The sequence below is a fragment of the Sabethes cyaneus genome, chromosome 3, assembly GCF_943734655.1.
Source record: "Sabethes cyaneus chromosome 3, idSabCyanKW18_F2, whole genome shotgun sequence".
In the NCBI taxonomy this organism is placed as follows: domain Eukaryota; kingdom Metazoa; phylum Arthropoda; class Insecta; order Diptera; family Culicidae; genus Sabethes; species Sabethes cyaneus.
The window spans coordinates 248,446,237-248,472,039 of record NC_071355.1 but is presented as its reverse complement, the minus strand read 5'-3'; the positions used below and the strand labels follow the sequence as shown (position 1 = coordinate 248,472,039).

General features: G+C 40.5%; 2 protein-coding genes across 4 annotated transcripts in view; both read left to right on the top strand.

The window, feature by feature from the left end:
* Nucleotides 1-1,184: 1,184 nt before the first annotated feature.
* Nucleotides 1,185-2,920, top strand: LOC128741042 (probable 4-coumarate--CoA ligase 1). The gene is made up of 3 exons (XM_053836619.1): nt 1,185-1,849; nt 1,914-2,415; nt 2,474-2,920. The coding sequence occupies exons 1-3, from the start codon at nt 1,185-1,187 to the stop codon at nt 2,918-2,920; spliced, it is 1,614 nt and encodes a 537-aa protein (XP_053692594.1).
* Nucleotides 2,921-3,594: 674 nt separating this feature from the next.
* LOC128741437 (disintegrin and metalloproteinase domain-containing protein 10) overlaps nt 3,595-25,803 on the top strand; it is a 131,780-nt gene continuing 109,571 nt past the window's right edge. The window contains exons 1-2 of one of the 3 annotated variants that reach the window (XM_053837252.1): nt 3,595-3,828; nt 22,618-23,969. In XM_053837252.1, the coding sequence (XP_053693227.1) occupies nt 23,912-23,969 (58 nt within the window). In that variant the 5' untranslated portion in view covers nt 3,595-3,828; nt 22,618-23,911. Of the gene's footprint in view, nt 3,829-4,169; nt 4,209-10,763; nt 10,979-22,617; nt 23,970-25,803 lie in introns of those variants that run through there. The other 2 variants (XM_053837254.1, XM_053837253.1) reach the window with 2 other exon arrangements.

Below are 25,803 nucleotides of genomic sequence, written 5' to 3'. Positions count from 1 at the left end.
CCGTCCTTCCGTCGGGTAAGGTATTATTCACAATGTTACTAACCGCCCTTCCGTCGGATAGTTATCAAGATAAATTTCACCATTACGCCGCCCTTCCGTCGGGTAAGGTATTGTTCACAATGTTACTAACCGCCCTTCCGTCGGATAGTTATCAGGATAAATTTCGCCATTACACCGCCCTTCCGTCGGGTAAGGTATTATTTATAATGTTACTAACCGCCCTTCCGTCGGATAGTTATCAAAACCATTACACCGCCCTTCCGTCGGGTAAGGTATTATTCACAATGTTACTAACCGCCCTTCCGTCGGATAGTTATCAAAACCATTACACCGCCCTTCCGTCGGGTAAGGTATTATTCATTATGTTGCTAACCGCCCTTCCGTCGGCTAGCAAAATAAATTAATGCACTATACCGCCCTTCCGTCGGTTAGCGCTCTACTCATAGTTACCGCTTTTGACTTACGAGGGAGCTGCTGTGCCATTGTCGTGCTCCGAGACAGATTTGCTGCTCACTCCAGAGTACCGCGCCGCCGGTGTGGTTCTGCCTCCTTCGGTTGAGCAGTGGTCTTACCCTCAAAGGGGCCACTGGTTTCGCTGCCTGCTGCTGGTCCATGAGGATGAGATCCTTCCTCTCCGAAATCCGTCACAAGAATGAGGATTCACATGGATGACGTCCGTTTATATAGCATCGCTCGGCAGCTGACGCACCGTTGCCATATTGGACTATAATACGTTGCATTGACAGTGTTGTCAGAGCAGACCGATGTGAATCGCTTTATTATTTTTTTTCTAGTTCATGATGTTTATTCATCATTAATTATTATTATTATTCTTATCTCCCACAACTGGTATACGATAAGAATTAAAGTTAAATAATTATCAGATCAGCAGCACCAATCGTATTAGATCTTAGAGCGGGTTTTTCGTTTTTAGCATCAAAACTGGAACGACCTGCGACCAATTACGAGCAATCAGTGAGCTGTCGTTCTACGTTATTCAACAAACCAAGCCTCTTGCGAAATGTGAACCGTACTCGTACCGTGGTCGCATTATCATTATCAACCCCGAAGCTGAAAAGTAAACACACGAGAGTGATAGTAATCATATAAAAGCAGTTCTCTCGTTTATAACAAGCTTCAGTCGTGCTTTAAATTGCGAATCCGTCATACGTTAGAATTAAGAAATGGCTCGATACGATCCAACTACAAAAACCTGGTTCGGACCAGCCCTTCCTGGTGTGCTCAATCCGGAGGCAAACTTCGGCCAAGTGGTACTCAATTTGCTGGCTCGAACCCCGTCGAAGGTGATCCAAATCAATGCCGACAGCGGCCGGGAGTTGAGCTGTGCCGAGCTGCGACTGCGAAGTGTCCGAATAGCCTTGAATCTAACCGGGAAGCTGGGCCTCCGGAAGGGCGATCTGGTTTCGCTGGTCTGTGCGAACAGTGACAATGTAGTACCGGTGGTTGTTGGCTGTTTGACTATCGGACTGGGTGTGAATCCGTTGGCACCGGTTTTCAATAAGGACGATCTGGTGCATATGATGCGATACACTAAGTCGAAGGTGGTGTTTTGCGATGAGGATAATCGTGAAGTGGTTGAGGAAGCTGTGAGTGAAGCAATAGGGGAGGGTTGCGTGAAAATTTTCGTTTTGGGTAAGGCATCTGGTCGGTGTGGATCAATAGAGGAACTGTTGGTTCCCGCTCAAGGGGAAGAAAAATTCGTGCCGGAGTATTTGGGAGACTCGAAGAAGCTGCTGGCAGTGATTTTGTGTTCGTCGGGTACCACCGGACCACCGAAAGGGGTGTGCTTATCTCACGCGCACATCCTCGAAGGGGAAGTGTTTGCTTGGTAAGTCCAGTGCCGGTGATAAGCTATTTGCAGAGTCATTCAATAGTTTTTTTTTATTGCAAAGTGAACTTGATGCCGGGCCCATCTTCAACTATAGTCCCCTGTTTTGGGCAACAGGAGTTTTTGCCATGCTGACGTCCCTGTACTACACCCGCCCTCGTGTCATCACTTCACAATCGTTCACGGAGGAAAATCTAATCTCAATAATAGAGCGCTTCAAAGTGGAGGATATTTTTACGCCACCATCGTACATCTCTGTATTGCAAATTCATCCCAAATTTCCGACAGCCAATTTTAGCAGCATAAAACGATGGACTATGGGAGGAGCGATTGTTTCCGAAGAGCTGCGTTCCTGTCTAGGAGCTAGGTTTCCGAACGGTGTTGCCAAACCGGTTTACGGTTCTTCGGAAATAGGTTTTATCACTTCGGGCACTGGACCTTTTGCTCCCGGATCTGTCGGAACATTGGCTAACGATGTGAGTGGGAAAATATTTGACGAAAATGATCGACGACTTGGTCCAGGAGAACGCGGTGAGATTCGTGTCAAGTATAAGCACAGATTTTTGGTAAGGTGAAATTTAGCTGCTCAAGTGATTATGTAATGAAAGACCGTTTTGCTTTCAGGGCTACTTGAATAGTGAGGAAGCAACGAAGAATGCTTTTGATGAGGAAGGTTTTTTCAAGACAGGTGACATTGGTTACTTTGATGAGAAGGGTTTTCTCTATGTGATCGATCGAATCAAAGACATCATCAAGTACAAAAACTTTCAAATCTCACCCTCCGATCTGGAGGCCATCATCGAGCAGATCGACGGTGTGAAGCAGGTTTGCGTCGCAGGCATTCCGGTGGAGGACCGCTCGTCGGATCTACCAACGGCGGTGATAGTACGAACCAATGGATCAACCCTGACGGAGCAGCAAGTGATCGACACCGTCGACGGTCAGGTTAGCGACCATAAGAAACTGCGCGGAGGAGTGTTTTTCGTAGATCAACTGCCAACATCGGCGGCGGGAAAGGTACTGCGAAGAGTAGTAAAGCAGTTGGTCATGGAGAAGAAGATCAACGTATAATAACTGATATTCTGTTAAGTTATCTTGTGAATTGATATTAAATTTGTAAATTAATTTCATGAACTATTATAAATACTTATCCGGTAACTTCGGAATTGTTAATCGTTAAAATCAGCGACATGTTTAAAAAACAAAAATCCTAAAAAATTGTGACCTAACCCCGGCATCTCCTTTGGAACAACATGAATATGTGACGTTTAGCTATCCCGTCTTCTTGACTCGAACGTCACAAAAACCTTCATCTTTTGCTTTCTGTGACGTTATCCAATTAGCAGTGCGTTGAAGGCATCACGGCAAACTAGTTCTTTTGTGGCAAGAAAAAGAGTGAAGAAAACGTTTATTTTGGTTTTAAACCATGACAGTGTGTTGTGCAATTCCGTGTAAACATCAACAGTTGAAAATATTCCGGTTTTAAAGTTTCTTTAACGTCGCAATATTGATATTTTTCCAACCGTTTAATTTTTCTTTCGTTGCGTGACGAAACGGAACGTCACCTGAAATATTTCAGTTGCGTCGCGCCGTCACACATCGGAGAGCCGTCAAGAGAGTGTCACGCGCTTCGCTTCGTTTGCACAAAAAGTAAACGTCTGAGCTCTGTGAAGACGGCCAGCGATCGCCTTCTGTCAGTTCGGTGTTGGCTTCCTCCCAGAGAGTTGGTTGGTTCGTTTGTCCGGTTTTGTGCCGCGGTGTGTCCGTGTATGATACGCGTTTCGTGTTCGTGTACGCTTTAGGCTGCGAGCTAAGCTGGCCCCCTTCAAAGAATCGATTAAACAGCGGAACGCTAGAATCCGAACCATTTTGTGCGCTGCTCAAAGTTCAATACAACCCAGTGAAAAGTGCCCAATCTAGGTGGAAACTGTAATCGCAGGCTTGTGCAAGCTGGAGTGATTGTGTTTTCTCCACTAAAAGTGAGTTTACATTTCCTGTTTTCTAAGTGAATAGGTTTCTCTAGAGAGCATTATACCGTCTCACCCTCGGATCATGGTCCGCTAGTACATATAGTCCGTCTGTGTATGTTGCGGTTTGCTGGCTGGCTGGCTGGCACGGAACACGGAGGGTTCAGTTTCAGTTCTTCAAGATTTGACACAGAAAAACGAGCAACAGTGCGAGTGTAGAAAATCGGAGCAAATGAAACTGGTTCTACCAGTTTCCGATGGTCTCGTACCCGTACGGTCGTATGAGTCATGACAGCGAACTGTGGACAGTAGTGTAGTGGAATTGGTTTCCCGTTGAATCGCGCTGTGCTGAAAACATGAATCCGATGGATTTCCTCTGGAGAATGAGAAAGGTTTTTATTTGACAGAAAAGTGTTGTTTCTTTTTTATTTGATTTCATGGTGTCTCTAATTAAACTTCTCATGAGAAGAAAAACTTTCTCAGAAGAGGAGCAAAAACATGAACAGTGAATTCTGGATTCGTGTCTTGCGGTTGAGTATGTGTGTGAACCAGTGCTGCCGAAATACCAAATGTGTTTGTTGTTAATGTTAATCAAATTTGCTATAAAACTTATTACATGAGTTTTTGTTTTGTAATTATTCTATTCTATTTCGTTCCCTCCTGCAAATTTAATCATTATAGGTACGGAACAAAAATAAAAACAAATTTTTATCAAAAGTATATTACATAATATTAAAGGTAAGCCAACAGTTTTCTCGTATTGCACTCAGTGGTAAAAATATTTTTTTCTTTTTAAGTCGTAAGGTACTAGGTTATTCATATTCTCCACTGATATGCACCGATCGACATTAAACATAGTAGGTATGTAATTTCAAAATTCACATATTTGGGACGAAGTGTTCGAGAAGAATATTTTAAAGAAAATTTTCCGATTTTCTCGAACATTACATATTGATAAAATTTACAATTGTACCTACCAAACATCGTACCGTTCTGATTCAAACTTCGAACACTACAGAATGAAATGCTTGTTAGTAACGCCAATATGATAAAATAATGCTTACTGTACATCACCGTGTTCGTTAGAATGTCCTCTATCCGATGAGGTATGACATTGAACTGCAGGAAAAAAAATTCTCGAAAAGTGGTCAGATTTTGAACGCTAATAGCTTAGTGGTTTTTCCAATCGATTTTCAATATTCTTACACCAATCGATTGGAAAATCTTCTGAAAATTGGTCCAAATGAAGAAAAGTACGGATTCTTGATGTTGAACTATTGAAAAATTGAAAATAATGAACCTATTTTTTAACCTAGTTCTCGCTTTGTGATTGGTTGTTGGAAATGACGTCATCAAAGTGGAAATGTGTTTTCACGCTTCGGCTTATAATTCAGTCAATTTTCAATAGATTTCTAATATATTTACTCCAATTGATCGAAAAATCGATTTGGAAAATATTGAAAATATAGAAAACTATTGATTTTTAATGCGCGTCATTGGAAAATTGAATTATTTTCATATTTTTACCTTCCCTCGTCAGTGCTTCCCTAGCACGGATGACAGAAATATAGGGGATATTTCTAATTCCTGTCGTAGTAAGTAAAGCCATTCTAATTTTCATCATTTGCTGGATGGATTTAATGAATACCCGAAAGTTCTTGTGCTGATTTGATTAAAACACACTTACCTTCCGATCCGTAGACTGAAATCACTGAAAAGCGATTATTAAAGCATATTATTGAAATTACGCAACTGACTTTACTTCTTAAATTCGTAGTACCGTTTTAAAATTCGTCCATCAAAATTTTTCATCGTCCGAACTAAAAATCGCAATAATGTTTACGAAGCTAACGCGCATGTATTTGTGTAGGACGGCATGACAAATGTTATTCTGCAAAATTTCTGCAGCTCAGGCAAGTTTTCCTGGCTGTAGAATAACGACAATGCCTTGCGTGGGTTATTTTCATTTATGAATGACGGAAATGAAAATGATTAGTCGACATTTTCTTCGTCGCACGAAAAAACGTAGGAAATTTCAGCTGTTGTTGCTTTCCCGGATAAGGCAACGAAGACATCCAAATTCTCCGCGAGACGCCAACAAACCGAAAAATCCATCGACTCATCCGCCAGTGAACGATATGGTTTTGGCTGCTATACCTTTTACTGCGCATCGTCATTCGGTCAGCGGCTTTCGTTGGCGACACATCGGCAATCAGCTAGCTTGCGACACCTCGGATCGGACAGGCAGTTTTCGAGTCACATCCGTGGCATAATTTTAAAGGTTGTATTTGAAACATTGTTTGCCTTTGCCTTACGGTGCGCGTCGTCAGTCAGTCAGCGGCTTTCGTTGGCGACACATCGGCAAGCAGCTAGCAAGATTCTGCAGGTGACCGCACACAATTACTTCCATTTCCCCTCATGCATGATGAATATATCGAACGTGGTTTCGACCTTTAAACCACAGAGAACAGACTACCAGGTAATTGACGAGAATTGTGTAAAAAGTTTTTATGTAATCAACGAGTAATGCTACGATAGAGCACTCCTCGAGCTGTAAGTGGCAAACTAAAACTTGATGTCGCTGCCGTCGTAACTATTAGCGGATTCATAAATTAACCTGCCTCAGGTCGATTAGCACTCAGTTTTAATCAAAGTGCTGTCAAAGCGTTCATAAATTAACCGAGATTGCATCTCGGTTAACCCTCTAACGGGTAACACCGTAAAAACGATGCGATCAAGCTAATGACTATTTTATCATGAAAGTACATACAAAAAAAAACCTTACATTCTGATTTTCTTGCAAAAATAATTAGCTGGAGGAGCTCCAGGTAAAAAAAGTCCAATTTCTCCTTTTCTTTTTTCATGTCTAACACTCTGCCCAGATATTTTTTCAATTCAGATATATTACAAAATTAAAATAATGCATGAGATTTACTCATAGAAAAATAGGTCAATCATTTTGTTCTAGATGTCCTATTCCTTCAAAAGTAAAAAAGGGAATATTCGCGCATTAATTATTTTCGGAATTTTTGTTTTTGAAAAATGATAACTTTTGAATGCATGGTCAGAATGTTATGATATTAGTATCAAAATGTCAGGAAATCTGTTCTGAACACATTTTGCATATTGCCAATTAAAAACAAATTTCGTATGCGGCTCTGGAGCTCCTTACCCGTTAGAGGGTTAAACTGACAGCATTCTGTTTGAAGCGCAGTTAATGAATTCGCTATATGTAACTCCAACACAAAGCATATTAGTAAAGGTGCATAGATATTTTTTTATGCGTTTGGCAAACTATTTCTGGAAGGCGCCACCGGAAGATTTTACACACAAAAAATCGGTTACTTCCTTCGAACCTGTTAATTTGTTCTCTGTGTTTAAACTGCGAAAAAAATATACCGAGCAGAACTGTTACAAATAACACAACGCTAACAAGAGCTAGCATCCACAACCACTGGGAGCGCCCAATTTCAAAATGATCTTATCTTTACTACCGAACCGACTTATCAAATAAGCCATTCTATATGTCCCGCATTCATCCAAAAAAAATCTGGTCACTAACGTAGAAACAGATCATGGAAATTTATTTACTGTTTGATTTAGTGTGACTTCGATTCGTTTTAATAAAATAGATTCAATCAATTCATGGATATAACTCCAAAATCGGTTGGGGATTGAACGTATACAATGTTACTACTTTGATTAACGTTGCGTATGTAGGTTGTATACATAAAGAACCGTATTATTACATACATGAATACATCCTACTATCGCTACAAAGAGACTTACGTAGTCCTACGTCACCTATGCGGTCGTGTCTTGTGCACAACTCCTCAAATTTTCCTCACCGATTATAAATTATTATAAAGAAAACTTACTTATCTAAAGGCGGTGAACATAATTTACTCTGGGAATGTTTTTCACTATGTTGTTTTAAAGCAACATTGCGCATTTAAGGGTTAAATTTAGGAAGCCGTCATTTCATCAAACATGATTATTTTGCTAATCCTTTCGATCAGTATATAGATAACTAGAGGACCCGGCAAACTTCGTACTGCCACAAATTGGACTGAATGTTTCAGATTGTATTTCAGATGAACTGAGAGAGCTGCTGGTTTTTAGTTTTAGTGTTCTTAAGGTATAAGTAGAATTTTGTAGTCAACTTTGGGGGGTCCAAAGTTTGATGCAGTGGATTAAACACCGGATTTTCAGCATTGAATTGACATTCATGACTTCCTGTCGAACGTTTATCCGCTCTAATAATGATTTTGTGGTAATCAGAGGGCATATATTCCAATGCCGTCTTGATCGCCGTACTAAAACGTATTCGTGAAGAAGTTCTTGCAACTTTCCAATAATTTGTCGTTTCTCGGCATAGTTATTCACGCAACGTTGATCAATTTCGGTATCAAAGTTGCAAACGAAATAGATTTGTGCTCTTCATTCGCTGACGGCAACAACGATCCGGTTCGATGATAAATTTGCCCTTGAATCTATATAATCGATGGCAATTTTAAAATCGAATATGAAATCCTGGGAAAGACTAAAATGAAAGGAAATTACCCTAAATGTCGCATTTAATCTACTTTCTTTAACTATGTTTGCCCCAAATGAGGTCATTTCAAAACAAACGCACCAGTTGTCGACATTCGACAAGAAATGACTTGATTCTAGTAAGTCGCTATAAAGTAACGAACGTAATGGTTCAGGTCGTTGAAACAGCGGTGGCAATTTGACTTTACCACCTGCACAACACAACATTGGTACCTTCGAACGTAATTTTAGCGCGTCGCAATATTGACATACTACATTCATGTGCCCAATCGTAATACACGGCAGTTTGCTCTAGTCATCCGCGACACAGGATCTTGAAGCTGTTCATTCGATTCTACAAGTTCCTGGGGACTTTGACTTGCACGGCGAATCGCCAATTTCCTTGCATTGCAATTTGCGATTGTGTCCAACAAAATGTTGGCGGCATTATGTCTCACAGAAGTAATATCATTTACTTCTCGAATGTACAGCAAAAATCGATCAATATCTAGATAATATATTTTATCACCGATTCCTTTTTGGTTTTTCGATTTCCGATTATTCAGTCCATAGATACAGTGCTCACCGCAGAACTTCTTATTTTAGAAGAGTTCCGCGAGATTAACTAAAACAACTATTTTAATAACTTTTTTCAAAAACAAAATATGTTAAAATATATCCAAAAGCTACCATAACATGTAAACAAATTTTCGCTTTAATCAGTTAAAGGGCTTTTCTTAGAAAATTTCTAGAAAAGTCGACTTTTTAAGCCTTTTCAATGTATATGACCTCTTAATGCGTTTTCCTGCGCATTTGTTGCGGTGAATTAGTGTTTAATTAGGTGCTAACTTGGTTTTAATTGCTATCACTTGTTCACGGCAGACAATTTTTCAATGTGACGATAATTGTAATTAAAATAACTGCGGCACCGCTCGTGTTGCCGTTAGTGGTACATTAGAATAAGGAATTATCAAGCCCTTTTGCAATCAACGAGAAAGGGAATTTTCCTTCAACTTTCTCGTTGATTCCTGAATTGTATCAAGACTTGTTCGAAAATAATTGGAAGTTATTCCAACCAATCCCAAAGCGAGAAAGCGGGGGGGGGGGGGGTAATAGGTAGCTACGCATAATAAGTTGTCGTTGTGACTCCTACCTTTTGTCCAATGCTGGAAGGTAGATGGGTCGAACCAAGCTATAATCTGAGATTATAACCGGATTCGAACCCACAACACCCGCCAGGGCATGTGGCTCGCTGGCACCCGTGTACCTATGAACGACAGAGGCGTTGGACAAAAGGAGACTGCACAACCCCCCTTATTAATGTGGTGACATGGGTTGGGCTATTTTTAGACACAAACTCTGCCTCTTTCTCCATCTACTGTAGAAACCACCGACCGAGAAGTCGGTGTTTACTGGTGGGACGACGGCACTACGCAGGTCCTTGAGACGAATGTTGAGAATTTCTAGTTAGACCGAGTTAGTTATTTTCAATTTTTCAATGGTTTTTCAATCAATAGTTTTCCATATTTTCCAATTCGATTGGTGTAAATATCTTGGAAATCTATTAGGAATTATAAGCCGAAGCGTGAAAACGCGTTACCACTTTGATGACGTCATTTCCAACAACCAATCACGAAGCGACAATTGCTCCATTATATCCAATTTTTTAATAGTGCACACCTAAAAATCAATAGTTTTCTTTATTAGTGTGGATGCGTAGATTTTTCGATCGATTCGTACGAAAATATTGAAAAACGATCGGGAAACCGCCAGCTATTACCGCTCAAAATCTTTTTCGTGACGTTCACATTTTTCGATATTTTGCATTCTAGGCTGTTAGTCTGATAGTCGATATATGATAGAAAAGTCATGCCTTAAATAATAAAAGTCATCGCCACGATGAATTAGAACCCGCTGCTACTAGACTTCAGTTTTCATGTGAATAGGAATTTAGGGATTGTAAAATTATCAGAATTCAACATGTTTGCCTACGCAAAATACCAGATTAAAATTCATTTAATAAATGTCTTTAGTTCACCTAGTTTGAAAATTTCAACTTCACTGGCAACCTTGTTCGAAAAGCAACATATCTCAAGATCGGAGAGTCTGCTTGAGCTTGCTTTGCTGCTGCGGTGTGTATGCTATACCTATGCTCATACGACTAGCTGCGCGGTGGGTGATAGCTGTTGCAAGTATGTACCTACCCATAGTAGGTACTGTTCTCGCGGTCAATGTGTTGGTGTCATTGGCAGCATAACAAATCAATTTTCAATTAGTGTTCGAAACGTGGTGGGTTCCTCTGTATCCACAGACAAGTGAAGTGGGTGGAACCGACCGATCGAGAAATTAAAGACATATGAAGTGTGAAAGCGATATCGGGAAAATTAAAATGTTTCCAATTGCGTTCGAAGGGTTCGAGAGTTTGTTTGTTTAGTTAAAGAAGCCTAGGAAACAAAACGTTCATGTTGCTTGCTATTCGCAAAATTTTCAATTTGGTGTTTTAACAGTGACCGTTTCTCCGTTGATTGAGCAAGAATAGCATGTAAATTAACTGCAGTGGGGAATGAGTTTTCATTCAGAAAAGCACTCCAGACAGCAGCTTCCAGTTCAGCATGAACGGCAACAACGAGTAAGTCCACCATTTTTGTTTCAGGAGAAAGGAGTTCTGATCTCTCTTCTTTTCGGTCCCAACTCTGTGTTTTGTATTTTGTACGTTCAGGTCCGTTGATGCTCTGTTGTTGCGTGTTCCTTCCCGTCACATCTATGCATCGGCACTGCCACCAGTCAACGTTGTGTGGGTGCGAATCAAACATACAAGCACACGTATCGAGTGAAAAGATAACGGCATCGTCACGTTCCGCGGTTCGATTCGATCACAGATAGCTGTGCTGTGATGCTTGTTCGATGGCTCGTAAACCCTTTCTCACTTCCACACTCAAACGTACGATCTCTGTTCTTCCTCTTCGTGGTGTTCTTCTCCATAGGCCAAACAACATTGCAAGCAAATGACTTGCTGCCTGCCTGACTGTTGGATCGAACAATGTAAGGGCCGCGAAGTGAAACATGCAGAGCACAGGGAAAAAATAACAAAGCTGTAACCATTTCTCCCCCATTCTGGGGTATTGCACTTATAACCGCGCTTCCCGCGGCAGCCACTGCCCCAAACACTTACCACCTCCCTGGGGCTGGACGGGCGGGCGTCCAGCGGCAGCTCCCGGTTGCCTGCCGACGACAGCTAAAATAAACCCCACACCGAAGGAAGATGGGTCGCATCTGGTCTGCTGCTCTATAGTTACAGTGAGTGCGTTTATTATTGCTTGTCGGACTTGTTGTAGCCTACCACCTATATTATATGATTGCACGGTTTTTGCAGTCTTGTTTTTCCCTGTTCGGGTTGTGTTTATTTTGGAATGATTTATTTTTGTTTTGCCTCCGAATAAGGTTTGGGTTGTTTGTTTTGGTTATAATTGGCCGCTTCTTCGGACTGATGGTTGTTGATGAATTGGTGACGAAAGAAGGTAAATTGAATCCCATCGCCTTATACGTATGTGATTAGTTAAAAATATTAATCCAAATCCAATAAATAATAGTTTTTTCACATTGTTAAGGTTTCCTTAAATTCGAGTGGCATTTCTACAACCAAACTAAGGAGCACCGATGGGAAACCGCTTGTTACTTTTTTGTGCAAATTTTTATGACAATATCAATAATAAACCAAAACTAGAAGCAGTACCTACCAGACTGTTGGTGACGATAATTTTTTTCACTTCCATACAAACATGCTCACCTTAATTGATAGATTTCCATCATGTTGGTTGAATTTCAAACTCCATCGAATCATCAACCGGTTTTTTTTCTCATCTGCAGCGATGCCATTGAAACGGACAACAAAAGTCCAACATCTAATTGAATTGCACTCGCCACAGCCACGCAGCTGGGTTGTTTAGATTTCCAATTAACGTCTTCGTCCGTTACTTCTACACCGAACGGATCGAAAAATGACATATACCTACCGAATGGATGAGACTAAAATACGTCAGAAATGACTTTTTTGCTTAGGAGTCCGTTATTAGTTCCTAGTTTGTTTAAAATTCTATTTGTCGAACAAAACTCGGTACGAATTTCGGGGTTGTAAGTAGGTTTAATTGAATCATTGGTGCTAGGAGCCTGTTGGCATCCAATGGTGTCCATCCATGGTGTCATCCATTAACTTCGATCGGTGTATGTAAATACAATCAACTTCAATTGATGCTAATTGATACAGGCGTACGACCTGACACCACACAATAAAAAAACTAACGGTTGACGGCGCAATAAAACCTCTCTATTTTCTTTTGTAGCTAGGTATGATGGACCATCATATTTCAGGGACCATCAAGGAAAGTTCAAGTAACCAAAAAGAAACACAAAAGATTACGACTTAGAATTGGCTAAACAATGAATTCTAAAAGAAAATCTATGCACATAAAAATCAAACTAGTATCGAAGCATTCTGATGCCTGTAATGATGATGGATCGGTTTGTTGAACGGAATGATTTGTTGCATGATTCTACGTATTATCGACTGACCTCCTCTCATTCTTCAACATCGTCTCGAGTCCACAGTTAGAGACACAGCAGTCTCTACCGGACGGAAAAAGAGCATAAAAACTTCGAGAAAAGTCAATTGATAGACCTACGAGCGGGCACCGGCCTCTGACGTAGAGCACCAAATCGGATATCGGAATTGTTATTGTTCTCGAAACATTCCAATATAAATTACTAATGAAGGCTCGCCACTCAGTGTTGTGTGGTTTGAGGGGAAATAATGTTATAGACACAGGAACAGCGTATCAGCGATGCGTAGTAAATCTCACGGCTTCGGGTCGTTCCGATACTGCCCTGCCCAGACAACAGGTGCGGACGGCGGCGGCTGTCGGTCGAGACTGTCGGACGATGATGAGACGCCAGATAGTCAAGTAGTAGGGGATTCAATCGAACGCTTTGTGTGTTGTCACTGTATTCAATTAATCGTTGAGGGCTAATTAGTGTTTTTTTCTTGTTCATTCTGACCGCTAATTACCTCCTTCGAACAGTGGAACTCTTCTGAACCGTGCTCCAATTGCTATGGGAACCGGTTTGATTAATTACCTGGCTTGATGGGGTCGGCCGATCGGAGTTGTGTTATGTTTACGTCAAATGAGATTCCGAATTTAAAGGGAAACAAAATGTTAGAAGGATTGTTTTTAAGTTTTGAGTTAATGAAATGAGTATATTTCAAAATTACCGCATTGGTTTGGACCGAAGAATTCCAAAACCCTATGGATTTGCTAAGAAAACTCATATCTCATGAACCGAACACCGTAAAACAAACATATTTTCATGAAAAAATGAGCAAATTTTCCCACGGTAGAGAAACACCATAAACCAAAGTCGAAAAGACTGTTTTGTCTCACAGATTTTTCAAAATATTTTTATTTCAATCGCCAATTTGTGATCTTCTAGTAGTACAAATTTCACAACAGTGTTATTTTTTGTCCCTGAGATATGACCCTTAAAATAGCGACTAACAACACTAGCATCAGCATCTACCATCAGAACGTCAGAGGACTCCTATCAAAGGTGAATGACCTGTTTGTTTCCACGACATACCCGCAGCTCGACGTCGTAGTTTTGACCGTGATCTGGCAAAATGACCTGTGTGGATGGCTGTCTCCAACGGTTTTAGTTCCACAGCTTCTTCGGTTACTGCTTTGGGAAGCTTTGGGTCAATATTGACGGTGGCACACGAACTGTTTTCATTGGTTCATTGGTTTTCATTGGCATTGTCTATCAGACTACAGAGGCTAAAATCAACCGATTTGATGCAAAAAAATTGTGATGAGGAGGAGAGTAGCTGTCAAAATGAAATTCTTAGTGGCTTCATTCTCCTCTTGCTATGTTCTCAAATTATCTGAATAATGAGAAAGTTTCTTACGAAAAGAGGAATGTTGCCTGAAAAGCTCCACGCTAGCAATATTATTCTATTACCTTTAATGTCTATATCGGTTATACGTTTTCGTGAAATTGTTTCTTTCGTCTGCTTTTTGAATTAGGAAGTGCATTACAGAGTTGTACAACCAAGTTTCAGGAAGTGTTCTTCTTGTCCACTGGTTGTTAATTAGCTCCGTAGTGTACGATACTAATTCATAGATAGATTACTACTTACTTATTGCAGCATAGAGCCGGGGTGGAATTTCTCTCCACTGTACTCGATCCTGGGCTACTTGTTCCCAATTCGTTGAGTGACAGCTTCCCAATTAAATTTCCAATTAAATTCTACTGCAGTCAAAGAGCTAATATACAGCAACGTGCAGTAAAAAAAGGCCAGAAATGCCAATAAACGGTTGATTTAATGGTTATGTTAATGTTTATTGATTATTAGAGTAGGTAATGTTGACTGAATGATTCGATTCATGACAATTACAATTACAGTCCATTATATCTGCCTGTTGGATATTGGAAACCTTCAAACGACCAATCCCGTAGTTCAGTAGGTCCTTGACATTCAGACTAGAATCACTGATCACACGGTCAGCTTGGTTTTCGTAGCAGTCTCCGCTCACTACTTATTTATTGATTTTAAACCCGTATTTGTCAGCAGTCAAATGCAGTGAATGATTAGACTGATGAAGACTGAATGCATGGAATGCAGTGCTTGAAAATCAGAAAATCCCCATCCAGAATTTTGCAGGCAAGTTCGGTTATTCTTGCCTGCTGTTAAACATTGAATGTGTCATTGTCCCATTACTCATATTGTGTGATGAGATATTTTTTTAAATTTTTGTCCGGTTTTTGTGAATAATGTCGCAAGGGAGATAAAAAATACTCTAGATTGAAGCTCAAGACGGACTTGGGCTAGAATTAAAGTCGAATAGCTGTTCTCTAAAGGACGTGAAACTTAGTGAGAACTTGCGAGCGTTCAAATTTTCGAGAGATGACAAATGCTTAGAACCAGCGTTGCCAAACTTTGTTAAGAAAAAAATCCGTAATTTTAACACCTAGGAAAGGGGTGTCATAACTGAAATTTTATCAAATTTTAGTTTAAATAAAAGTCTAACCGGCATTTGTGCTTCATTTGCAGGTATGCTAGCATTGTTTGTTGGTTTCGATGAAAAGAGTAAATTAATTTCGAGTTGTACTGCCTGTTTTCCGATATACCAGAATTCCTGGAACACGGATGTACTCCGCTTTATTCCGTCAGAATGTGTATGCGGTGACGTACGCTCCTTGATCGAAGCGTATTCTGGAAGGAAAAGTAGGGTCAATTTCCAGCTTGAATGCGTCGTTGTATCCCCTTGCTCGTATTATTGTCGGCGGTGATCAGAGATCCAAAATATTCAAACTCATCAACCACTTCCAGTTCATTGCCGTCAATAGTCACTGTCCGTGGGAGACAAACGTTGCTTTCTCTGGAGCCTCTTCCTACCATATGTTTGGTTTTCGACGCACTGATTTGTAACCCTATCCTCCTAGCCTCCGTTTTTAGTCTGGCGTAGAATGCCTCCGCCGTCCCAAGGTTTCTAGTAATGATTGACTGAAGTTTTTGGAGCGTCTTAGTAGAATACGAAACCTTTAAAAAAAGATACGAAACCTTTAGAGACCTTTTTAATTTAATTTTAGGTCTAGTAATGATGTCGAGGTCTGCAAAGGCTAGGAGTTGGCTACTCTTGCAGAAGATCGTTCCTCTCGTTTCGATACCCGCTCGCCAAATCAAACCTTCAATAGCGATATTGAATTACATACAGGACTGTCCATCCTCTTGCCGCAACCCTCTGCGCGATTCGAAAGGACTCTAGAGTGTCCCCGAAACGCGCACGTAGCGCACATCACTCGCTCTAGAGTAGCTTTGATCAGCCGCGTCAGTTTGTCCAGAAAACCGTACTCGTGCAGTATCTGCCATAGCTGTTCTCGTTCAACTGTATCGTATGCTGCTCTGAAAACTAAGAAAATATGATGCGTGGGCACGTTGTATTCTCGACATTTCTGAAGGATTTGTCGTAGAGTAAAAATTTGATCCGTAGTAGCACGGGCTCCCATTAAACCCGCCTGATACTACCCTACGAATTCTCCGGCTATTAGGGAGAGACGACGCAGCAAAATCTGGGAGAGCACCTTGTAGGCGGTCTCCCTTTTTGTAGGTGGAACAGACTACACCTTCCATCCATTTCTCCAGTAGTTTCTCCTCTTTCCAAATCCTAGAAATTATCCAATGAAGTGTCGTTGCTAGCAGTTCTTGGCCATTTTTGTAGAGCTCTGCCGGCAGTCGATCCTTTCCGGCGGCTCTATTATTAGCTGACGAATTTCTGGCCGGATCTCTTCGAGATCGGGAGCCGGCACACTGTTATCGTGGCTGTTTGTGACGGTTTAGGTTGGTTTTTGTGGCGTCTTTACGTTCTCATTTAAGTCTGTTTTGGCATTTCTTGTCGCTGTTTTGCTGTCGTTTTGGGGTCATTTCATCGCCTTTTTTGCATCTATTTTTAATCTTTATTACCTTCCTTGACATTTCATCGTATTTTTGTCGCCCTTCGTCTATTATTTTTATCGGCTTTTCGCCTACTTGTCAACACTTTTACGCATTTTCATTTTAACATTGTCATTTTGTCAATTTTTGTTATCGTTTCTTGTCAGGTTTTCATCACTTTTTGTTGTCGTTTTGCCGTTTTTGTTGTCTTTTTATCTTCTTTTTGGCACCTTTTCTTGTCGTCCTGACAGAAGGACTATCGCAGACTAACCCCGTTGCCCTTCTGGCATATAAAAGACACCCAAAATATTGTTTTTTTATTATCATACTAGCTGACCCGACAAACTTCGTATTGCCACAAATTAACCTGTGTTGTACATAAATCATGAATCTCAGATGATCTTTATCACTTCTCGAGTTTTGCAAGTCCCCCAGTGGGCGGCGCTTCCGACGGCGGGTCACCGGCAACACTCGCGACCGGCTCGTCCTGAATGATCTAGTGTTACTATAGATAGTTTTTGTGGTCTTGTTATTGATTAATGTTTTATGGAAGAGTCTCGAATTTCTCGAGTTGGATTAGTTTTTGAGTTTCGCCAAAATTTCTGTTTTATTTGTATGAGAGTCCATATCCCCCTACCACAGGGGTGAGAGGTCTCTAACTATCATAAAATAAATTCAAGACTCAAAAATCTCCTACATGCTAAATTTGGTTCCATTTGCTTGATTAGTACTCAAATTATAAGGAAATTTGTATTTCATTTGTATGGAAGCCCACCCTCTTAAAAGGGAAAGGGGTCGTAATACACCACAGAAAAAAAATTCTGCCATCTAAAACTCTCACATGCCAAATTTGGTTCCATTTACTTGATTAGTTCTAAAGTTATGAGCAAATTTGTATTTCGTTTGAATGGGAGCCCCCCCCCCTCCTAAAAAGGTAAGAAGTCCTAATTCATCATGGGAAAAATGGTTGCCTCCAAAAACACCCACATGCCAAATGTTGTTCTATTTGCTTGATTAGTTCTCGAGTTAGGAGGAAATTTGTATTTCATTTGTACAGGAGCCCTCCCTCTTAGAGTGGGGAGGGGTCCTAATTCACCGTAGAAAATTTTCTTGCCCTCGAAAACCTTCACATGCCAAAGTTGGTTCCATTTGCTTGATTAGTTCTCGAGTTATGGGGAAATTTGTATTTCATTTGTATTGGAGCCCCCCCTCCTAATGTGGGAAGAGGTCCTAATTCATCACAGAAAAAATTCTTGCCTCCAAAAACACCTACATGCCAAATTTGGTTCCATTTGCTGGATTAGTTCTCGAGTTATGAGGAAATTTGTATCTCGTTTGTACAGGACCCCCCCTCCTAAAGTGGGGAGGGGTCCCAATTCATCATTGAAAAAAAATTGTCTCCAAAAACACACACATGCCAAATTTGGTTCAATTCGCTTGATTAGTTCTCGAGTTATGAGGAAATTGGTATTTCATTTGTACAGGAGCCCCTCCTCTTAAAGTGGGGAGGGGTCCTAATTCACCATAAAAAATTTTCTTGCTCTCGAAAACCTTCACATGCCAAATTTGGTTGCATTTGCTTGATTAGTTCTCGAGTTATGAGGAAATTTGTATGGAAGTCCCCCCTCTTAAAGGGGAGAGGAGTTATAATTCCTCTTATAAAGAGGGGAGGGGTCTCAATTCACCATAGAATAAATTCTTGTCACCAAAAAAAACACCCACATGCCAAATGTTGTTCTATTTGCTTGATTAGTTCTCGAGTTAGGAGGAAATTTGTATTTCATTTGTACAGGAGCCCCCCCTCTTAGAGTGGGGAGGGGTCCTAATTCACCGTAGAAAATTTTCTTGCCCTCGAAAACCTTCACATGCCAAAGTTGGTTCCATTTGCTTGATTAGTTCTCGAGTTATGAGGAAATTTGTATGGCAGCCCCCCCTCTTAAAGGAGAGAGGAGTTACAATTCCTCTTATAAAGAGGGAGGGGTCTCAATTTACCATAGAATAAATTCTTGTCACCGAAAACACCCACATGCCAAATTTGGTTCTATTTGCTTGATTAGTTCTCGCGTTATGAGGAAATTTGTATTTCATTTGTATAGGAGCCCCCCCTCCTAAAGTGGGGAGAGGTTCTTATTCATCATAGAAAACATTCTTGCCTCCAAAAACACCTACATGCCAAATTTGGTTCCATTTGCTGGATTAGCTCTCGAGTTATAAGGAAATTTGTATTTCGTTTGTATAGGAGCCCCCCCCCCTCTTAAAGTGGGGAGGGGTCCCAATTCATCATAGAAAAAAATTTTGTCTTCAAAAACACACACATGCCAAATTTGGTTCCATTTGCTTGATTAGTTCTCGAGTTATGAGGAAATTGGTATTTCATTTGTACAGGAGCCCCCCCTCTTAAAGTGAGGAGGGGTCCTAATTCAACATAGAAAATTTTCTTGCCCTCGAAAACCTTCACATGCCAAATTTGGTTCCATTTGCTTGATTAGTTCTCGAGTTATGAGGAAATTGGTATGGAAACCCCCCCTCTTAAAGGAGAGAGGAGTTATAATTCCCCTTATAAAGAGGGGAGGGGTCTCAAATTACCCTAGAATAAATTCTTGTCACCGAAAACACCCACATGCCAAATTTGGTTCTATTTGCTTAATTAGTTCTCGAATTATGCAGAAATTTGTGTTTCATTTGTATGGGAGCCCCCCCTCTTAGTGGGGGGAGGGGTCTCTAACCATCACTAAAACCTTTCCTGGCCCTAAAAACCTCTACATGCAAATTTTCACGCCGATTGGTTCAGTAATTTTTGATTCTATAAGGAACACAAAACAGACAGACAGACAGACAGACAGACAGACAGACAGACAGACAGACAGACAGACAGACAGACAGACAGACAGACAGAAATCCTTCTTTATAGGTATAGATTGTCTCTGTACTGAATTCGTTTTGTTTACATATTGTATCTTCTTTTTGACACTTTTTGAACGATTTTTTGCTTTTTGTTCCTGTTTTGGACCTTTTTCGTCATGTTTATTGTATTTTCGTGTTATTTCTATCATCTGTTCGTCGTTTTTAGACCTCCGTTTTTGGCATAGGATATTTTCGATGGTTTTTTTGACATTTTTGTCATCCTTCCGTTGTAATTTTGTTGATTTTTCATCGTTTTTTGCCGTTTCGTCGTTTTTATTGTTGTCTTTTCGTTACCTTTTTGGCATTTGTTCGTCGTCCTATTTGTTTTCAAGACAATAGCAATGTTGCTTTTTGCCATTTCATCGATCTATCATTGTTTTGTGTCCTAATAATTCGTCGTTATTTGTTGCATATTTTATCACCTGTTTGTTTTGTCACTCCTTTGGTTGTTTTTGTAACGCTTTTTCCCATTGTTTGTCGACTCTTTGTCTTATTCTCTTCATATTCGTCGTCTTTTTGTTGATCTTCTTAATCGTCTTTTTGTTAACCTACTTAATCTTCTTTTTGTTCTTCTTCTTTGTGTTATCTTCTTATTTTTCGTCGTCGGTTCGTTTCTTGACGTCTATTTTTGGTTGCCTTCGACGGCTTTTTGCCATTTTTATCGTCCTTTTGTTTCTGTTTCAGCGTAGTTCCGTTGGCATTCCTTAGCCTTTCTGTCGTATATTCGTTATTTTTTTTTTCGTTGTTTTGCATGTTTTTTCTCGTTTTTTAAAGCTTTTTAATTGTCTTTTTTTCGTGTATTTCGTTTTTTTGTCGCTGTTTTGGTGTCTTTTTGTCATTTTTATCATATTTTTATGATATTTCTGTCGTAAATTCGTCATCTCTTTGTCGTTCTTCAACCTCTGTGTTTGGCATTTTTTGTAGTTTTTTGTTTTATTATTCGAAATACATTCGATCGAATAGTTAACTCCAATATTCAGTGAACCGAATATTCGGTGAAATTCAAATTGGAATGATATTCGGGACGAATATTCGATTGATAGAATATCTACTCATGTTTTGGAAAAATTTTGTTTGCGTTATTATCGAAAATAATTATTTTTTACTTTACCGGTCGGACATTGAAGCACTTGAAATGACCAATTTCAGTGTCTGGCAGTCAGTGTCTAGCAGGTCCTTGACATTCAGACTAGAATCACTAACCACAACGTCACTCCGGATAACTCATGTTTACGGGTAATTAAGCCAATCTTTATATTAAAATAATTTTTGTGTGTCGTATTTTTTTACCTGCGGTATTATAAAATGTTTACTCTTCCTAAAGTCAGAAAATTCCTTTCTTACTTCTTTACTGCGAATAATCGATCAGCACCAGTTAGCTTGAAATAATTTCCTTACTAACGCATACTGGATTCCTGTTTCAGAATCCCGAGGATTCCTATTTCATGGTAAAGGGGATTCGTTTACCGAATTATAGGTATCCTGGGAATTCACCTCTTGGATTCTCATGCACGAATCCTGGTTCTATAAGCAAGTCATTCTGTACGAATCTCATGCAGGATTCCTATACGCGTTACGAATTTTAACTACTCTTCTGTAAAATTAAATAGAACTGAAACCATTTTGAAAATGATGTAAAATGTATAAAATCAAAAGACAGGATGTTTAATCAAGAAAATTGACAAATAACAGCTTTCAAGTGGTGATTTTCAGGAATAATGTCAAATGATACTAGTCTTAAGTTATGTTGATCTCTTAAATTGTGCAAAACACGATTTTTTTTAATTTTGCAAGAGATCGAATTCCTTATCCTAATCCTAATCCTAATCCTAATCCTTATTTTACTCGTTTACATTCCACACAAAATTTAGTTAGTTAAATTTACTTTCAACGCCGTTATCCAGCACAGTTGACAACAAAAGTTCGCAACACGTCGATTCTGACAAAGAATCCTTCCCACCGATAGTTTCCCCCTTGTTTTCTCCCCCTCCCAGTCAGCGCTTACTCTAACCCAAATTCCAGACCAACCTTCGTCTTCGTCTTAAAGCGGCATGAAAACGAGAAAACGGAAAAACATATGACTCTAGCAGAGTCGGTCGGTTTTTCGCTGCTGACGCTGCTGCCACTGCCAATAGTGTAACAGAATTTGGCAACAACGTGTGCAAGTGAATCCGTGCCGCCTCCGTGTGGCAGATAACAATGCACCTACGGCTGTGTGTATGGTCGTCTGTGTACCTTCAACCTCGAAGCAAATGGTCCTTCTCGATGATGTACGTAGTGGTACCGGAATCGTTCCAGTCCGACTCTGGCCTGGAAGGATCCTGCGCACTGGCTGCTTCCATCCATCCAGTCCAGCAGCACCACAATGATGATACGTATGGGCTTCTGTCCTGAGACTGGCACAGAGGATCGTTGCGCTACGATAACAAAGAAAACGGAAATTTGTTGACGAACTCTTGAACCCGTCGGGGCTGTACGGCTGTTCAGCTCTGCAGGTGGTGTAAGAATTGTTGTATTTAGCTCTAGAAACAAAGTTCCCACCAGATATTTCGAGTGATTCCTTTGCTGTCGAGGTTTTCCCGAGTGATTTTCCTACTAAGTGCGGTGTACCGTTGTTTAGAAGTTCAATTCACGTTTGCTTCGAATTTTCGAGGACTTTCCTAACAGTCAGCTGGTGAGCACGGGGTTTTCCTTTGATGGAATGCTATTTTGGGTGGGAAATCGGGTTGCTCTCCAAGCGAAATTCTGTGCAAAATGACTCTGTTTAGTGGTTTCAATTTAGTTTTAGTTCCAAATAAGTTTGCTTTATTTTCATTGGAAAAAATTGGTGCGTAGTTTGATGAATAAAATGTTTTTTTCTTCTCATTCTCATCTCGTTTCAGGACTTCCAGCCTTGTGAGAATATCCTGTAGTGTAGTGTGTGATGGTGTTGGTGGCGTTTAATCTGAAATGTCCTCCCCGTTGAAAGGCAAAAAAGGATGCTGTGTGTCTTTGTTCAGTGAATGAGCGCTGTGACGCCAGCAGCGATAGTAGTTGTTAGTAAGATTCCCGCTAGGATATACAATCCTTTGTGTCCTGTGTGGTGTGCTTCATGAAGTGATATCAAAAATAGAATTGAAAAGTCTTTAAAAGTACACAGGTTTTGAAGCATGATACAATCGTCGATGCAGAAAGCAAAAGTGGCATCCCCTTCGATCATCCGGTCGTCAGCCGAAGTGAGAGTGCCAATGATGCATTGAAAATCTGGCATCCGCGTGTTTCAATTCAGTGATTAGGTTTTTATGATTAATTTTACATGCTTTTATTTACTCGCTGGATTGGAAGCGAAGCAGTCAGTGTAGAGGTAGTTGATGAGACCAATCTGCGGTAATTGATGGTGAGATTGTGTTGCATTCCGTTGGTCGGCCGTACAACTGCTTTCGATTCGTGCCAATAGAAATAAAATTCACAATCTACTCGGCTGAATCCACATCCATATGAGCATTGAGCCCGAGCAGCCAAGAGGGGAATCCTACTCGTACTCCCGGCTGGTCAAGCGAATAATGCAAGCCCGAAATACGCCATGATTTGACTGTCGGTTGCACCCAACGCTGGTAATTGAGGGTTGTGTAAATACCATCCTCACCGTCGTCATCATCATAGCACAAGCACAGAAGTGTCGTCTAGTTTTAAAATGATTCGGGTCAGAATGCGACGGTACCAGATGCCCGGTGACAACGCCATCTCGCTGCGATGATCCCCGTCAAGAGCCGTCGAAGTGGTTCTTGAATGAAAATAGCGATAAAGTGAAAATTCGTTCGTTCCGCGGCAAGAAGAATTGTTTACCGACCAGCGTCCAAATATCTGCAACTCGAAAGTACTTTGCTGGCAAAGCACAAGTCCATTCACCGGTTCCGAGTGAAACCTTGCTCTAGTGCGGCGGCCGTGCAGTGTTGTTTATTATTTCTCGTTTCGATTACTGTTTGGGCGTGAAGTGAGGTGAAGAGTGTGGCGAGAGCGAGAATCCAAACATCATCAACTATAGCAGCAGCAGGCAGCAGACAGGGTTTGCAAACATTCATTGAGCGCTGCTCGGTCGGTAGTGAAACTCAGCGTCCCCTCCGGCAACAACCAAGGGTTGTCAGGCGGGTGGGCGACCAACGGTGGCAGCGGTGTGGCGGCTGTATTGCTTGGAAAATGTTTCTAAAATGTGGATTAATCGTTTTCACTCTTCTCGTCATCGACATCGAAAGTGGTGAGTATTGCTCTATACCAAACGATATGCATATTGGCTGAGCTGCCAATACCAGCCCTGCTGCGTGTGTGTGTTTAAACTGTTCGACGAAACTCAGTTTCAGTTCGAACGGCCATCGATTATGCCACAGCGTGCAATTTCGTCATTTTACTCTTTCAGTTGCGAAAAAAAATTATGATATATGCTTACGGGTTATTTCATTTTCTCGACTGTAAGATAAGTCATCCTTTTTTAATTTTCTGATTTATGACAATATATTTAGTGCAATGGAAATGCATGAAGAAATGAATGAAATTGATCCCGCAGCTGGAGATAATGGTTGCTGCTTTCCATTGCTGGTTGGTAAAATTCAGCTGCCATGTTATAGTGAGGCTGGATTAAATTTACATGTCATTTTCTGATTTATAATCAACAGCAAAATAAAATATCCAGACAATATTTTCATAGGTCATGTTCGCTTTTTTTTATCGAAAACTTGTGTTCAGCGACGAAGCCAACATTTGGTTGAATCGAACAAAAAAATGTTTATGTTTATGTCTGTACGATATATTGTTATGTTGAAGACCAATAAACAAATTAAATTAAATTAAGATTGTCGAATTTGGGATGATGAGCAGTCACAGGCAATACAAGAACTAGCCATTGCCAGTCTAGAACAGCATTTGGTGCATTTAATGGGTTGCTGAAATCATTAATTCATACTTGATTCAAAGCTAACTTCGACTTTTTTGTCTCAAATGTTAGCATTGGATTTGGCCGAAATGAAATTTCAACAAGAGGGCACTGCGTTACTGATAGCGACACAGCACGCGAAACAATGAACCAATTGAGACACCAGTTTGTAGAGCAATTAGTCCTTCGTTTTGGTCGTCTAGATCGGGTGATTTGATACCTCTAGAGTACCTTTTGTGGAGCTTTTGTAAGGTCTCTGGTCTATACGGCTAAATCATCTACGTCTAAGATTTTGGAAGACAATATTAAAAGGTTACAAAGTGGTGCAAAATTGGACCTTTCATCATTTCAAGCGCAGTCGCAGCCAGCAATTGCATAAATTTATAACTATTAACATCTGAGGACTGCCCTGCATCCAGAGAAATTGATCAAGACTGAGGCTTGATGTTTTCCCGACGTTTGGACACTTTGTTGGTGTCTTGCGCTTCTCAAAGAAGCGCTTACTGTCTGAAGTACAAAGCAGAAAAAACTCAAAAATTTTAAAAATATTCTAGCTTATGTATCAACTACCACCCTTTCTGACCGTAAAATGTACACTCCTCAAAATAAAAGAAAAGACGTAAATGGTGTTACCCCTTGAAAAAGACACCAACAAAGTGTCGAAACGTCAGGAAAACATCAAACCTCAGTCTTGATAAATTGCTCTGAAGACTGCCCTGCCAAATATTAATAGTTACAATTCATCTGGCATCTGAATCTGATCTGTGATTCATCTGACATGTAAAATTGTCTACATGAATGAATTCTTAAAGTAAGCTAGATCTTCTTAATCTTAGTGCGAACACGTGTGATGGTTCGCCGAAGTCAAACAACTCTTCCACTTTAGTAAACGTTCTTATACATTCTGTATAAGCGAGCCAATAATAACCAAAATCCGTCTGATGAAACTGTGCCTGCAGCAGTCCCGTTGAGCGTAAAGTTCGTTGTGATGCCCGGAAATTGAGCATGGATAACAGTTGTATGCAGTCAATTTCACCGTTAAGGATTCTAGCTACAAATATCGCCTGTTGCATCATCAATTCGCATTTTGCAACGCTCACTATAAGCCAGTTAGGTTTGCACCAGCCAATAAACATGTCAAGCATATTTTGCAAGGGGGGCA